At 47.6% G+C, this 15,614-nt stretch overlaps 1 protein-coding gene across 4 annotated transcripts in view; it reads right to left on the reverse strand.

Annotated features, from left to right (window-relative positions):
- The window catches only part of NOS1AP (nitric oxide synthase 1 adaptor protein), a 299,267-nt gene that overhangs the window by 4,172 nt on the left and 279,481 nt on the right, over positions 1 to 15,614 (reverse strand). For all 4 annotated transcript variants that reach the window (XM_032291581.1, XM_032291580.1, XM_032291582.1 and 1 more), the window contains 3 exons: positions 10,739 to 10,905; positions 9,053 to 9,229; positions 764 to 929 (listed from right to left, as the gene is read on the reverse strand). In XM_032291581.1, the coding sequence (XP_032147472.1) occupies positions 764 to 929; positions 9,053 to 9,229; positions 10,739 to 10,905 (510 nt within the window). The remainder of the gene's footprint in view (positions 1 to 763; positions 930 to 9,052; positions 9,230 to 10,738; positions 10,906 to 15,614) is intronic.

Here is a 15,614-nt window from a genome sequence, read left to right on the forward strand (position 1 = left end):
GCGTATCATTTTTCTGCAGCAGAACTACAGGGGTTAAATGAGCTCACACGCAAAAAATTTTATCACAGTTTCTGGCACAACAGGTGATCAATGGGTATTTGCTGGTCCACAGCCCACATACACTGTGAGCATGCATACAACCCATGGATAAACTCAAGAGGAAGGTGTGAAAATGTGTTGCGATCTACAGCTGTCTGGTCCAGCCGGGAGGTGCTGAGGATACAGACAGCCTCTCCAGCAGGGGCCAGGCAGAGCTGTGCAGCCAGTGACTCCACTGCCTTATCCACTGAACAGATATACTGCTCCCAGCTTTTTCTGTGTGAGTCTAAAAATACGTAGTGCAGAGTAGTAAACTAATAAACAATTTGTTGACTCCCACAGAGCTCACAGAGAACATGATACCTGATAGGTGCTGAGTATACTGTATTTTGCAAAAGCTCTCTGAGAAAGAAATGGGCTGCCCTAGGACCAAGAGTACCGGAGCCCCTATCAAGTAGAGACTGGACGAGCACATAGCAATGACTCCAGGTACATTCAAAGTCAAGCCCTGGGCCTGGATTAGAAGACACCCAAGATCTCCTTTGGGCATGCGATTCTCTAATTCATTAAGTGTACTAACAGGGAAACAAAGCTGTCTATGTTTTCTGCTGGAATATAGGGGCAGGTCAGGGGTCCAAGAAAGTACCACCAAAAACTTGAGGAAAGTAACACTCTTTCCAGAGCCTTCACAGAGGAAGTGAGGCTGGGCAGGGTGCTGGCTTACTGGCGTTCTGTCCTGACAGCTTCAGCTCTAGCTCCTGCACCTGCTTGACCAGCAGGGAGATGTGCTGGAGCATGTCCTTGTTCTGCAGCAGGAGCTGGTGCACACGAGCCTGGGCCTCCAGCCGTGCAGCAGCCTCAGCAGCCAACTGGTCCTTCAGCAAGTGTACCTGCAGAGAAGAGGCAGCAGCAGAGAAGACAGGACAGAGAGAAGAGAGGGACATGAATGCACATGAGAGTCACTGGCAGATGGCCAGGACCAGAGATGCCCTCCACATCCAGTTCAAGAAGCAGCCCTTCATAGGCAGAATGGGCATCTGGGCTTATCATTCCAGAGGAGGAGGACCTGAAAGGAGTGGGTTCACTGGCCCTGTGAAGCTGTGTGTCCCAAGGGACTGCCATGATACATCACTAAGGTACCACTCTGGGTCCCACACCAAGGGCAAGAGGCAGGAAAGAGCCATTGACCCGCTATCCGCCACCACACACACACGTGCGCACGCACACACACACGTGCGCACGTACACACACATACGCATGGTGCTTCATCCTTGCTTAGAGAACTCCTTCAGCACCAAGCATGGCATGCCATGTTGGAGGTGGAATGGGGCACTCTTTTCTCATCCTGTCTTTTAAAAAACAAAACTGAAACTGATATATTGACCCACTGGCTAAGAACAGTGTCACAACGAAGCCCATATAATCTGTCTTCCTCCCCCACTCGCCCAAACATAGTGAGAAACAGGAAGCACTACACATGGCTTTTTAAATTAGCGAGGTGGCTGTCATCAAGCCACTCTGTAGGCAGCAGCTTCTTTCCCTGCCTTCCCTTTTTATTTGCCACGGCAGACACCTAGGACTATGATTCATACCACGTACTACTAGGACCAGCTGGTAGGGGTCAAACATTTGCTGACTGACTCATTAGAGGGCCTCCTCCAACCAGCCCAGAAGGGCTGAGGTGAACAGTCTGTGGCACCCTCATCAATTTCCAACCTCATCATGGCAGAGCAGCTGGCAGCGGTGCACTCAGCCTGCGTGAGGCCCAGTGGTGTCAACTGCTCTGTTCTTGGTGAGCAATCCTTATGTGGAGATAAAACTCAGTGGGAGGAGGGGGGGAACCAGAGCAGGACCTGTTTGGAAGAAACTGATTTAGAAGGCCAATACCAGTGTTCACACATATGTGATGAATAAAGGGTTCTCCAGGGAGGGTTTCGGAAGGGCCCTGAAGAAAGGGAACTAATGAATTTGATGGCCTGGACCAATGTAGCTTATGGGGAAAAGGGTGTTCTTGTACCAAAACCATAGTGTGGGTAAAGATAGAGCCAGGTGACTAAGGGCAGAAGAGGTGGGATGAGGTTGCAGGAAGATGGATGGGGAGTTGGAAGCATTAGCTGATTCTCTTGCTCAGAAAACAAATGCTCAAATTTCTGAAGAAGAGTTTGCTCAGAAGAAATTCACATTTTTTTAGGGAGTAAAGGACAATTCTAGCCACCCTTGGCCAAATAACCTGCTGGCCCAGGGTGTGCCCCCATCCCCCACACCCCAGCAACCAGCACTCAGAGAATTACACTCGTGGGTACAGTGGCTGCCTCATTTTTGCCTAGATCAGAGGTCCTGACCTTGCCGTTGACCCTGTTTCTAATTGAATAGAACCACAGGGCGATAATGCCTAAGGAATTTAAAGTAAATCTGTCCTCCATAAAGCTGCTAAGGACAGAACTGATATTTTGGTAAAGAAGTCGACCTCATTTTTTGTCTCATATTAACTGAGAAAAAATCTGGAGAGGGGTCAGAACAGGTGTGATCCAGGGAAATAACATGTTTGGTCCTCAACCCCATTTCCTGACATACAGCTCCCCAAACTCTTGAGATCTCCAGTTGTAAGAGTGTTCTTTTGTATGCTTATTAGATGATTAGTGGCTGGGGAACCCCTCGAAGCCTCAGGATTTGGGTGGGTGATCACGGGAAAGACCAAGGTATGATTAGAGGGTTGGGAGTTTTCAGTCCCAGGTCCCAACCTCCAGGAGGGAAGAGGGGCTAAAAGTTAAACTGATCACCAGTAGCCAACGATGTAACCAATCATGCCTACATAATAAAGCTTCCATTAAAAACTCAGAAGGACTGAGTTTGGGGAGCTGCCAGGCAGCTGAACATTTGGAGGTTCCTGGAGGGTGGGGCACCTGGGGAGGGCATGGAAGCTCTGTATCCCTTTCCACATACCCTGCCCTAGGCATCTCTTCCATCTGGTGTTCACTGGTATCCCTTATAATACCCTTTAAAATAAACCAGTAAATGCAGGTGTTTCCCTGAGTTCTATGAGTTGCTCTAGCAAATTAGCTGAATCCAAGGAGAGGGTAGTAGGAATACCAATTTATAGCCAATTGGTCAGAGGTGTAGGTGACAAACTATGACTTGTGATTGGTGTCTGAAGTGGAGGAAAGGCTGTGGGACTGAGCCCTCAAACTGTGGGATCTGATGCTGTCTCCAGGTAGATAGTATCAGAATCAAACTAAGTTAGAGGACACTGGGTGTCGTCTGCAGAACTGCTTCCTTGCTTGTTTGGTGTGTGGGAAAAAGCCCCATACATTTGGGTCATAGAAGTATGCTGTGACAGTATAGTGGGAAGAAACTGCGTTTGTTTCTTCCTATACCCACTCAACGAGGAAAGAAATGTCGATAATATTTTAATTTGGATGACAGATGGTGGGTGGCTATTAAGGTTTTCTCCTCCTTGGAAACAGGGGCATGGAGAAATTTCACCTGGGGCTCCCCCAAATCTATTTGGTTCTGAGGAACAGGACAGCTGCTGTGGGACGCCCACAGATAAGCCTCAGAGAAGGGTTAATCTTGCACGATCCCAACCATTACTTATCCCAACAAAGAGTGTCGCTGAGAGGAACCTACTGAGCAAATAAAATTGCTAAATTATTCATCTTCCATTTTTTTTTAGAACCAAACCAACCAGAGAGAAATGTAGAACAAAGTCTTTCGGTGGATATAAACAAAGAACGCAGAGAATCCTGCATACTGCTAACTGGCACTTACAGAGGGCTCCCTGCACATATGCTGCAGAGTCAGTTTTTTTTTTTTTTTTTTGACTCACTCTGTCACCCAGGCTGGAGTGCAGTGGCGTGATCTTGGCTCACTGCAACCTCAGTCTCCTGGATTCAAGCAATTCGCCTGCCTCATCCTCCCAAATAACTGGAATTATGGGCACCCTTGTATTTTTAGTAGAGACAGGATTTCCCCATGTTGGCCAGGCTGGTCTCGAACTCCTGACCTCAAGTGATCCACTGCCTTGGCCTCCCAAGGTGCTAGGATTACAGGCATGAGCCACCGTGCCCAGCCGAGTCAGTTCCCTGCAGCCCACTCTGAACATCCCAGCAGGACAGGCCATTTGAATGCACCACACAAGGAGCTGGAGTGCTTGTCTGTTGGCTACTCCCTAGCAATTGTAGACAACTCACTTCTCTCTGGACCTGAGTTTCTCTATCTGTCAACCAAGAGAACTGGCTTGAGGCTCAGATAGTTTGATAATTACACATCCAGGTTGACATCATGACCAGTACTAGAGGCAACTTGTTAATGGCTCATTGAAAAAAATCCTCAGTTCCCCATTGTGAAGTCAAAGAATTAGGATTGAGGGTAAAGGAAGAGTTCCCTCTTACAGAAGCAAGGAAAAAACAAAGTTGAAAGCTTGTTTTGTAGGTACCCAAGTTCCAGTGGTGGAGAACCAACAATACCTAAAAGAAGACCCTTGAATCAAATGCCTCCCGTCGCAAATCCACGGGCACTAACTGCCATGAGAAAACGCTGCTTGTACCAGATTAAAGAAGAGTTTTACCTCTGTAAACCCAGTTATACCACTTCAGGTATTTATTTTCAAGCCCTGTGAATGTGTGAGCACTCGCTGCTGCCACTGCCTGAGCCAGCACTAATGAGCCCTCTGCTTCTGCAGCTGTCAAAAGTGGTATTGGACATAACGCTCAAACTTCATGCTGTGGCAGGCTGTGCTGCAGGACAGCCCAAACCAGGCCACACTGAGACAAAACGGCCTGGATTTCTTTTAACTTTGAGGTGCAGCATTTTATAACTATGTGGGCTCAAACTTGAAGCCCTGAGATGAGGCAGTGTTATTTGCAGCCTTGGTTTGGGCAGTCTGCTAAGCCCTCTGTGCTTTGTTTCCCCATTCAAACAACAGGAGCAGAAAGCACCACCTCCTCCCCACCAGATGGGATATTTATTTGTATTTAGCACGCTTTTCTTTAAAAGAATGAAACCCCTTTCATAAAAGTAGACCATATTTTTTTCTGGAAAGACACAAATTATCACCCCCTTTCCAGAACTGTGTTGTCTTTGGCAATGAATGGACTGCACTATGGCCTCAGCATGACACATACGTTCAGCCCTGCACCCTCCAGCTCTGCACTGCTTCCCCAAACTCTGAAACCCACCCTCAACCCACCCAGCCACGCAAGATCATTGGCCCCCTCACTCTCCAGCTTACTTGCCTGGACTCCAGCTCCTCCATCAGAAGTGAGGGCAGGGCCAGGCTGAAGTTAGGGTGTAGCAGGCACATGGAAATGGCAGTGGAGAGAACCAGAGCAATTTGCCCCCCCACACACTGGACACAGAAGCAGAGGCAGGCACCGCTGTCTCACATGCACACGGCAGGGACTTGGGCAGTGCACGCAAGGGTGCTGGGGACTGGGAAAAGCCACAAGGATAGAGGCTAGAGGGCCTGGGGTGGGGATGCGGAGTTTTGTTAGCGCTGTTCCTCTAACTACAGCATACATGACTGCGAAGCATAAATAACCAATTCCTTGTTCCTGAACAAGCGGAAGTGGCAGCAGGTAGAGGAGAAATCTTTAAATAGCAATACTGAACTGTACTAACACTTTCCTCATGAGCAAGGCCAGGCATTGGCAAACTGTGAACAGACCTAGCCTACATAACTCTTGCCAATCAGCCACAGCACCCAGATCAGCTCTGAGACTATGTCGGCCCAGCCCACGACCATGCAGGTGCCAGCTACATCCCAGCTTCGATTCAAGGCTTAGCTATACTCTTTCACACCCTTGAACTTCTGGTCCACCTAAAAGCAGAAAGCTAGTACAGCCAGGCAAGACTCATGCTGGGTCAGGAGAGTGGTCAGAGGGACTTGGGTATTCACTATTTATACACTGAGGTCTAACCTGGAAATACTTAAGCGTTGGTTGAATACCACCTTTGCCCATATACCATATACAGGGCAAGCCCCTTCGAGACCAGCTCAGAACCAATTTAGGGTGAGGTTGGGAGAGGTCTTGAGGTCTTAGACCAAATCAAGACATTGTGAAGGTGACCTAAGCCTGGTCCCCAAGGCAACAGCATAACTAGACTGGGCTGTGGGAAGAAATTGGGGAGAGGGGAGACACAAATAGTGCAACAAGTGACCTCAAGGGCACACTTGTCTGCAAGAAACTGTCTTTATCCTTTGATTTTTATCCAGGAACAACACAGGAGGATTTGGATGCTCTCTGAGAAAAGGAAACTATTCCCACCTGAAAGGCTAAGGTCAGTTTTACTCATTAGAATTCTGGGGACTGCTGGTAGTTTAATAAAGACAGAAGCTTTGCAGTTTGATGGCAATAGAGTCTGACAGAACAAGTAAGAGCTAACCTCATGCTGGAAACTGAAATCAGCCCCATCCATGCAGAGAAACCAAGCTTGCTATATTTGGTCTATTTCAAATGTGTGAAAGATGCCAAGGAGACCCACCTATCAATCCAGCTACATCTTACATAATTGCTTTTACTTAAGGATATAGGCACAAATAAAAAGCCCTTGGATTAAGCACTACAAAGAAAGTGGAAGAAAGAGCAGTGTGCAGAGAAGCCTCTAACTGAAGGTCAGTTTAGGACTGAATCCATCTACAGAACAGGGGAGCTGAAAGCCAGCTGAGAGGTACAATATCCCTGATGTGCTCCTGGACAGCAAAAGCAAGATGCGAACAGAAAGAAGGTGGTCAGAGACGGATGGGGATGGCAGACAGAGGTACAGGAGTATGTTCAAGAACCTATCAGATGGCCTCAAGGTCCTGTCCTATCTGGCGATTTTGGAAGTCTATGACTCTCCCTAAAGTCATCTCACCAATGTGGGACACAGATACACCATGGTGGCTTTTTGATCACCACACTGCTTGTATTGAGAGTTAAGCAGGGCAACTATATTCAACAAATTCCAAGTGAGTGAGAGGCTAAAGGTGCCCAGCCTGTGGACATGTCTAGAACTGAGAGAGGCTCATGAAGCAAATCCCGAATACCACACTCTTTTCTTCCCCAAGATTCACTGTCTTCTAAGAGAGACACAATTAAAACAGGGTCAGGGAAGGATGTCCCATGGAGACTAACACTTGATTCTATACCAGAAAACCACTCTTAGGTTTCATCCTGACTGTGCTAGACCTGTGATAAGTTATATGCCTTGTTGCTTTGCAGATTGAATGCTTCCTTCCACTGCCACGATACTCTTGTTGTGTGGATTACACATTTGCAAACAGCTTCTCTCTAGTACTTAGCCGTGACTTCAAATTCAAATGCCTCCCTGATAAAATCATATCATGAATATGGACCAAGCCCATTCTTTGATAAATAATAATTACTTGCCAATTGATACGCTGCAAGATAAAAAGTATTATGATCTGTATTCAATGGGAAACTTGTGGAAATGAAATGAGTCTGGGAATGGACCCGTGCTGGAGTGCTTAGTCTTTGTGCTCCTGTCAGCCATCCCACTAGGGAGGGGATTCTCAGACGACAATGCCATTATTAACTATAGGAGATGGATTCTTTTATTTGAAAAGAGAAATCATTTTTTTCCTCCAAATATGAGAAGTCATTAATGACATTCCCTCCTCTCTGTTGCTGTTTTAGGAACACCTGCAAATATTTCTAGCATCACAAGACATCCTTTTCTTCATGGTAAGACTTTTTAAAAAGATTCCAATAACTTGAGAGCTGTGTCCATGGATTCTACTCTCCTGAAATCTGGCTTCAGAAGTCATCCATGAGGCTTGCGTCTCAGGCCCAGGTCAATGGAGACCATGTTACTAGAAGGTCTTTTCCAAACCCTGAGTTGTAGCAGATCCTGTTATGGTCAGGCTGGCGGATGCCTCCTCAAAGTGAAAAGGTGGAAAGACAGCTCTGTTTAGATTATTCCCTCCACTCAAGAGCCAGAAGAAGAGTAAGCAGAAGATAGAACAGAGAACAATAAGTGCTCCCTGGAGAAGACTGCTCCCCGCCATTCTAGAATGCAGAAAACCTAAGTGGTCAACGGTCTGATCAAGCAAATTTGGAATACAGATGCAGAGCTGCCTTTCCAGATCCTTCCCCAATTCTCCAAGCCCCAACTGCCCCCTCTCCTAAGATCTTCATGTACTTATTAGGCCCTGACCCTGTCTCTTGCCTCAGAATTCAGCCTTTGGTATAAATGAATGTTTTCACCTTCCCTGACTGCCCACGGCAGAAAGGAAGCTCAGACTCATGAGTGCCAAGAAAGATGTGGACTACAGAACCCTCTACAGAAAGCAAACAGGAGGAATCCCTGCTGAAGGCAGCAAGGGAAGTCAGCTCACCCTCCTCTACAATGTAGCAGCAGCCCAACAAGTTGTTTGGGGTACAAACACCACCTTGATTCTGAGATCTAAGTCAAGTATTTTCCTTATGGCTCAAATAATATACCTAAATTCCTGTAAGTTAAATCCCATGATAACGAATTCCAACCAAATACTATTTGGAATAAGTAGATCAGAATGGAGGCTGGGAAACATGTTATAAACAAGGAGACTGGGATGCCAGTGTAGTCATCTTTTTACAATGGTGTTTGGCACAAATTCATACTTTAAGCTGTTTTAAGAGTGGTCTCATAAACCCACAACTGTCCTGACTCTGAAGGCATCCCTTCCCATCCCAAACGTCAGGAAAATCGGGCAGGAAAGGAAGGGTGGAATTGTGCGCATCTTTCCCCTTGGTCAGTTCAAGTCATTAAACAACAATGTTCAGCCAAGCCAGCCAAGCCCAGCTCAGAGCAGGGGATACATGGGAAACCAAAATGTGCCTCTCCATTTGAACTGCATCCCCCATCTTTCCCCCTCCCGCTGCCCCCACTCCCCAACAAGCAATGATCCAATAGCATGAGCAATTCCTTATGACTCCCTAGATTTTAAACCTGCCCTGAGCCCCTCGCTAGGGAAGGTGCATCAAGCCCATGAGAGTGGAGCCTGCGAAGTAGGGAGGAGGCTGAGGAGAACCTGGGCCACAGCCACTTGCGTCTGCTGCTGCTGCTGCTGGAGGAGCTGCTGGAGGAGCTGCATCTGGTGGTGAGTTGACAGTGGTGTCCCTGTGCCCAGGCCTGGAGGCTTCGAGGAAGAAGAGGGGAGCAGCATCCTGGGTGAGGCTGTCAGCATGGGCTCCTGGGGGTGCGAAGCCTGCAGGGGAGGGAGAAGACAGGACATGACACGTGGCAGGAGCCATCTTGAGGGCCCTCCCTCTCCTTGGCATGCACTTGCGAGGAGCAAACTGACGCACTTACAACCCATAAGCTGACAGTGCTGCATCTTCAATGGAAATGGGAGCAAGGGTCCAGGAAGGAAATGGTGTAGCTGCCTGGGCTGATACCACACAGTCAGAAAATCATATGGGGACACCTTGGTAACTGACCCTGCATGATGGGAGACTGATGGCTGATACTGCTCCATGCCCACCACTTCCAGTGATGCCCTGCCATTGAGTTCCTTGAGGTTCTAGACTTACAAGAACCTATTTTAGTCAAACATAGCTTCCATCCATCCTAGCACGACAACTCCCTCGTTGGGAGAATTTTGGAGTTGGGTCCTGGAGGAAGGGGCCATGTGAAGGAGCTACTTCCTGTCCTCCACTGCCACTGGTAAGAACCATCAGCAAAGAAGATGGGATACTAAAATAAATAATGATCTGGAGACATCCTGTTAGATGAAAGCCGTTCCTATGTCCTTCCCTCCTTCTGTCTCCCTCTCCTGTGGCCATTTTTACCAAGATGGCTTCTACAGTTCATAGAATTCAATGACAGGGAGAGACATTTTATTTCTGTCAGTTCTGCTGTGGGGCCTTCTTCAGACATACAAAAGGAAGGTCCCCAGGGACACAGGGCTATTTCCACCTGTAGAGGACACACTGGGTCCAAAGGAAACATCAGGCAGACAGTGTAGAACTGAACTGCCCTCCAAACCTCCATGTGAGATAAGATATGAAGAGAGGGAGGTGATGTGATATAGTGAACTGCCAGGGAATCTAAGGGTAGAGCTACTGGTCAGTAATTTTGCTTCTGGGTTTAAAACATTTTTAATTAGGTTTGGCTCCAGGTTGGAATTTGGCCTCAAGTTCTTAGTTTCTTAATTGGATCACATTAGGAAACCCCATAGGCCACAGCCATCTCACCTATACGATGTTAGGCTGGAGTTGATGATAACTAAGGTGTTCTCTCGGTTTCTAACATCTAGTGGGCCAATTTCCAGACTCCGTGGTGCTATCTACAGGAATTACCAAAGGTACACCACTGCTACTGCAGGCAGAGGGGGGCCAAACGGACTTTGCTCTATTAGCTTTAAGCCACAGGGGAGTCTGTGTGTGTGTATGGCAGAGTGAGTCTTGCAAAATCTGTGCAAAGATGAGATGCTGTTAAGGGAAGAGGGTGCCAGGGAGTATGAGATCAAATACCGGTGGGATTCTGGGAGGGCGATGTGTGTCAGGAATCAGCTCCATGGCATCATGGCCTGTAGCAGTGCCTAGTGTCCAGACCCTCTGGAAGTCAGCCCTCTGAAAAGCGGTGAAGCATGCTCTGGCACTGCCACTGTGCTGTGAAATGCCTCACTTGGAAGCTGAGCTGGCAGGGGCTAGGAAGTGACTGACAACCTGAGGACATGTGTGCGGATCACACAGATGGGCCATCTCTTGCCTACCTTGGAGCCTGTGTGGGAGCCTTCTTCTTTCCCTACGGCATCTAGATCAGTCACACCTCGGCTGAATTCCAGGACGTCATTCCCTGGGAGTGGGACCTCCACCGCGTCGATGTCAGTCTCCTCTGCAGTGGCTGTGGAGGCCCTCTCGGCTCCAGTGAGCTGGCGGCCTGCAGGGACAACACAGGAGGGAGGAAAGAGAATGGAGACACTGAGAACAAAGTCCTCCTTTCCTAACACCAGCTTTTAGGCATGTCGAGCCCAGGGACGCCTGTGGCTTTGTAACATTTCACACATCTTTTCACTCAAGGACATTAAAGTGCATTTCCAGCCCAATAAGATGTTCCCATCTTCGTTTCTTTTCAAAGTGCAGAAACAAAAGCAATACTTCCTCAAGCCTGGATGTGACAGTTTTGCCAGGTCCACAGGCATATATTGACCGGGTGTGGGGACACTGGGAGAAGGGAGTGCTGGTCATCTCCATCTCATCGCAGCTCAGGAACAGAAGCAGCCAAGGGAAAGAGCCCTGGCTCGGGCGTCCAGAGATGAGGCAGTTCAGCCTCTAATGAACTGCTGGACAAGAAGCAAATCACCTCTCTCTCTCTGGGCCCTGTTTCTTCAACTACAGAATTAGATGCTCAGTTAGATGGACAAGTAGGGTTCCATGACCGAGGAATAAGGCAGGGAGATGAGAAGCCATATTTTAACACAGTATCCGTCTCTCAGCCCTCAGAGTCTGCTCCTCTCACCAAGAGCAGAAGCCAGGAAGAGGCCCGAAGGAGGCGGCACGGGGAGCAGGGGAGGGATGGGGTGGCTGCTTTTCCATGATTCCTTATCTAATTTTTCTGCTTCGCACATTTCTTCCTTTCCATCGAAGACAACGGCCACGTCTTTATTTAACCACATGCACAGCATACTGCTTAATACCAATATAAGAAAGGCCTGCTATTTCTTACCTACCTTCCTTCCCTGATCCTATTTCTTGGATTCTATAAAAATATCTGACAACTCCTGGGCATTTCGTAGGAAATATTTTCATTTTCTACATTTGCAATTAGGTTAATTACTGCCGTCTTCAAATAAGATTTCTCATGAATTTTCAGAGACTACATACCAATTATTAAATGGACCAGGTGGAGGTGCAGCAGGAGACACAGAGCTGATGCCGGGTGCTGAGGCCAGCCCAGGTACCCAGGCCTCGGTCATTTGAGTGCTTACTTTGTAGGACAAATTGTTCTAGGAAGTTTTCTTAAGGGAAACAAGCCAGGCATTTAGAAAGTAAACAGTGGGCTTGGTTTTCTTCCTGGCTACTCCAGAAGCTGAGGAGACAGTCCTGTGGAGGGCTGCAAAGGTGTTTAACAGAAAAGATGGTTCTGACTGCAGCCAGTGGGGACACAGAGGGGGAAGCTCTTCTGCCCCTTGGTCAGCCAGTAGGTGGGAGCATAGGGAGCAGCCTGCTTTCTACCACACCCTGCACCTGGAAGGGGTTTAGCCTGAGAGATAGAGGGTTGCTAGTTGGGAGGTGCTGGGAACTAAGTGTCTGGTTCTCCATGCCTGTACAGGAAAGAGCAGGGTGAAATTTCCATCAGTGATCAGGAGGAGTTGGGCTCCTGCAGCGCTCTGTGCACTTAGCACATGATATTGGATGTGCCTGGCCATCAATCTTCCCTTATAGACTTGAGGCCAGGCTGTGTCTCATACATGTTTCCTAAAAATGTTTCTCTGGCATAGAGAAAGTGTTCCATAAATACTGACAAAGGAAGTAGTATAGTGACAGGATAGCAACACAGGAGAACAGGCTGCAGGCTTATCTACTTCCCATCCCTGGAGAGACTAGTAATGAGGACTAAGAAGCCCCAGACACAGAAGATTTGGACAGGGCATCGCCAGAAGCCCAGGTGGAATCAGAACCTCTCTCAGGTTTGGCAGGGCATAGTGGCTCACGCCTGTAATCCCAGCACTTTGGGAGGCCAAGGTGGGTGGATCACAAGGTCAAGAGATGGAGACCATCCTGGCCAACATGGTGAAACTCCGTCTTTACTAAAAATAAAAAAATTAGCTGGGCGTGGTGGTGGGCGTCTGCAATCCCAGCTACTCAGGAGGCTGAGGCAGGAGAGTCGCTGGAACTCAGGAGGCGGAGGTTGCAGTGAGCCGAGATTGTGCCACTGCACTCCAGCCTTGGCGACAGAGCAAAACTCCATCTCAAAAAAAAGAAAATCTCTCAGCTTCTTGCTCTGTTTTAGGCGGACTTATAAAAACACAAAGTATTCAGCTATTTTGTTTGTATGAGCAGAGTTCCCAAACTAATGCTGAAGTAATTCAATGACAAACCATACGACTGCTTTCTAAGAGACCTCCTGCCACCCAGTGGGGGTCTCGATGGTCACAGGTGGAGTTCTGCCACTTTATTACAGCAAATGGGCACAGATCAGTATACTATCCACATTGGTTGGAACTGGGAAGGGTAGAGCTGGGATAGACAGGACATGCTGGATGGAGGACTGTAATCATTGTGTGTGCTGTAGCATATCACATTAAGACAGGACCTGGTGAGAGGGATCCCACAGCAAATGGCCTTCTTTTGGTCCTATCAAATAAATGAGAAAATCTGTGTGTTTCGTGTCTCTCCTGGTGTTCCAGGACCTGGGGAAATAGCCTGATTGGTGGTTGGCATGGAAATGACATGGAAAACTTCTGGTATCTCCAGGAAAATTATGGGAAGAGGCACTCCAGTTTCCAAACTGTAATAGAGAGAAATAAGACCAAGATTGCGGGGTAGGAGGTACTACTTTCTGAACTATCTCTTTAAACTATTTCTATCTGATACATTAAATAGTAACTAGAAGCCATCAGATACATGGTTATTTCATTCACTTATTCAATAAGCATTTATTATGATAGAAATCGATGAGATACTGAACCTAAACACAAATAAGCGTAATCTGAGTTTTCGATGCTTCTCTAGCCTGATGGAGAAAACAGACATGAACCATGGCTGCAGCCTGAGGTCATAAGCATCACCTAGGAGGGGGCTATCTAAGGTGCAGGACACCAGGAGAGGCGCATCTCACTTAGGTCAGGGTGAAAGAAGCCTGTGCAGAGGAGCAAACACCACCTGCAGAAGAAGTACCAGCTCAGACAGGTAGGGAAGTAGGCAGGTGCAAGCCAGGTGAGGGCCATGGAAGGCATTCTAGGCAGAGGGCAAGGCAGGAACAGAGGCACAGAGGCAGGAAGTCCACGGCACGTCAGGCACTGCAAGTGGTTCCGCAGGGAGGGACCCGACCAGGAAGAGTCGGCATCTTATCTTGAGGGACTGAAAGCAGGTAATACCAAAACATTTCCATCCTTCAAAATTTCACTCTAGATACAGTATGGAGGATAGATCCAGGAGGAATGAGAGAAAACAATTCTCTAGGTGGAAAATAGGAGGGCTTAAGCAAAGACAGTAGCAATAACATGGGGAAGAGATGGATTTGACGGATCTTCATGGGGCTGAAATCACAGGGCTTGCTTGTCTGTGGTGGGGGCAGGGGTGGGGATATGTGCAAGATGAGTTTTAAAATACCTGATTTAGGTGACTGAGTAGAGACTGGCATCCTATAGGAAAAATCCAGGAGGAGAAGCGGGATTGCAGGCAGGAGGATGAGTTCAGTTTTAAACCTGTTGACATCATAAGAGTCTGTGTAACAGTCAAGTAGAGATACCCATTAGGCTGTTGGGTATGTTATGGACTGAATGTTGGTGTTCATATGTGGAAACCTTAACCCCCAATATACTAGCATTTGGAGATGAGCTTTTGGAAGGTAATTAGATCATGAGAATGCAATCCTCATGATGGGATTCATGCCTTTATAAGAAGGGATGTAGGAGATCTCTCTCTTTCCACTATGCGAGGATACAGAAAGAAGTCAGCTGTCTGCAAGCCAGAAGAGAGTCCTCACCAGGAACCAAATTGGCTGGCACCTTAATCTTGGACTTCTCAGCCTCCAAAACTGCCAGAAATAAATGCTGTTTAAGCCATCCAATCTACTGCATTTTATTATGGCAGGCTGAGTAGATTACTATAGTGCATGAATAAAAAGTTAGGAGAAAGGCCTGGCCTAAAGATAAACCTTAGTTGAAATCATGGGACATCAGAAAAAAAAAATACCAGGGGCAAGTCTGGAGAAATTCCAACACTTAAGGGTAGGTAGAAGAGGAGCCTGCAGGTCGGGCATGGTGGCTCACGCCTGTAATCCCAGCACTTTGGAAGGCCAAGGCAGGTGGAATTACCTGAGTTCAGGAGTGCGAGACCAGCCTGGCCAACACGGTGAAACACCTATCTCTACTAAAAATACAAAAATTAGCTAGGCATGGTGGTGCATGCCTGTAATCCCAGCTACTCGGGAGGCTGAGGCAGGAGAATCACTTGAACCTGGGAGGTGGAGGTTGCAGCGAGCTGAGATTGTGCCACCACACTCTAGCTTGGGTGACAGAGTGAGATTCTGTCTCAAGGAAGAAAAAAAAAAATCGAAGCCTGCAAAGCATGCTGAAAAGCAGCTAGTGGGTTCAAAAGGGAAGGAGTATGTGGTGGGGGAGCCCCAGAAGCTGCCAAAGCACACTTCATTCCTGGGGATGGGCACTGCAGAGACAGGTGGCCCTTAGGAAAACCTGGCTGGTAGCTTCAGGAAGGGCTGGCAGGGCAGCAGACACCAGATCACTGGAGGCTAAAAAGATATCAGCAAGAGTGGAAGAAAATAAGAAAATAGACAGTGAGCGAAGAAAAGCCATGCAAGAAGCCTGGCTACCAAGGAGAGGAGAGAGAGAAGGTCATGGGTAGGAGGGAGATAGAGGGACAAGGAAGGATTAATTTTTCTTTTTTTTTTTTTTTTTTTTTTTT

The sequence above is a fragment of the Sapajus apella genome, unplaced genomic scaffold (genome assembly GCF_009761245.1).
Source record: "Sapajus apella isolate SASKATOON/1434 unplaced genomic scaffold, GSC_monkey_1.0 scaffold25, whole genome shotgun sequence".
NCBI classification, from domain to species: domain Eukaryota; kingdom Metazoa; phylum Chordata; class Mammalia; order Primates; family Cebidae; genus Sapajus; species Sapajus apella.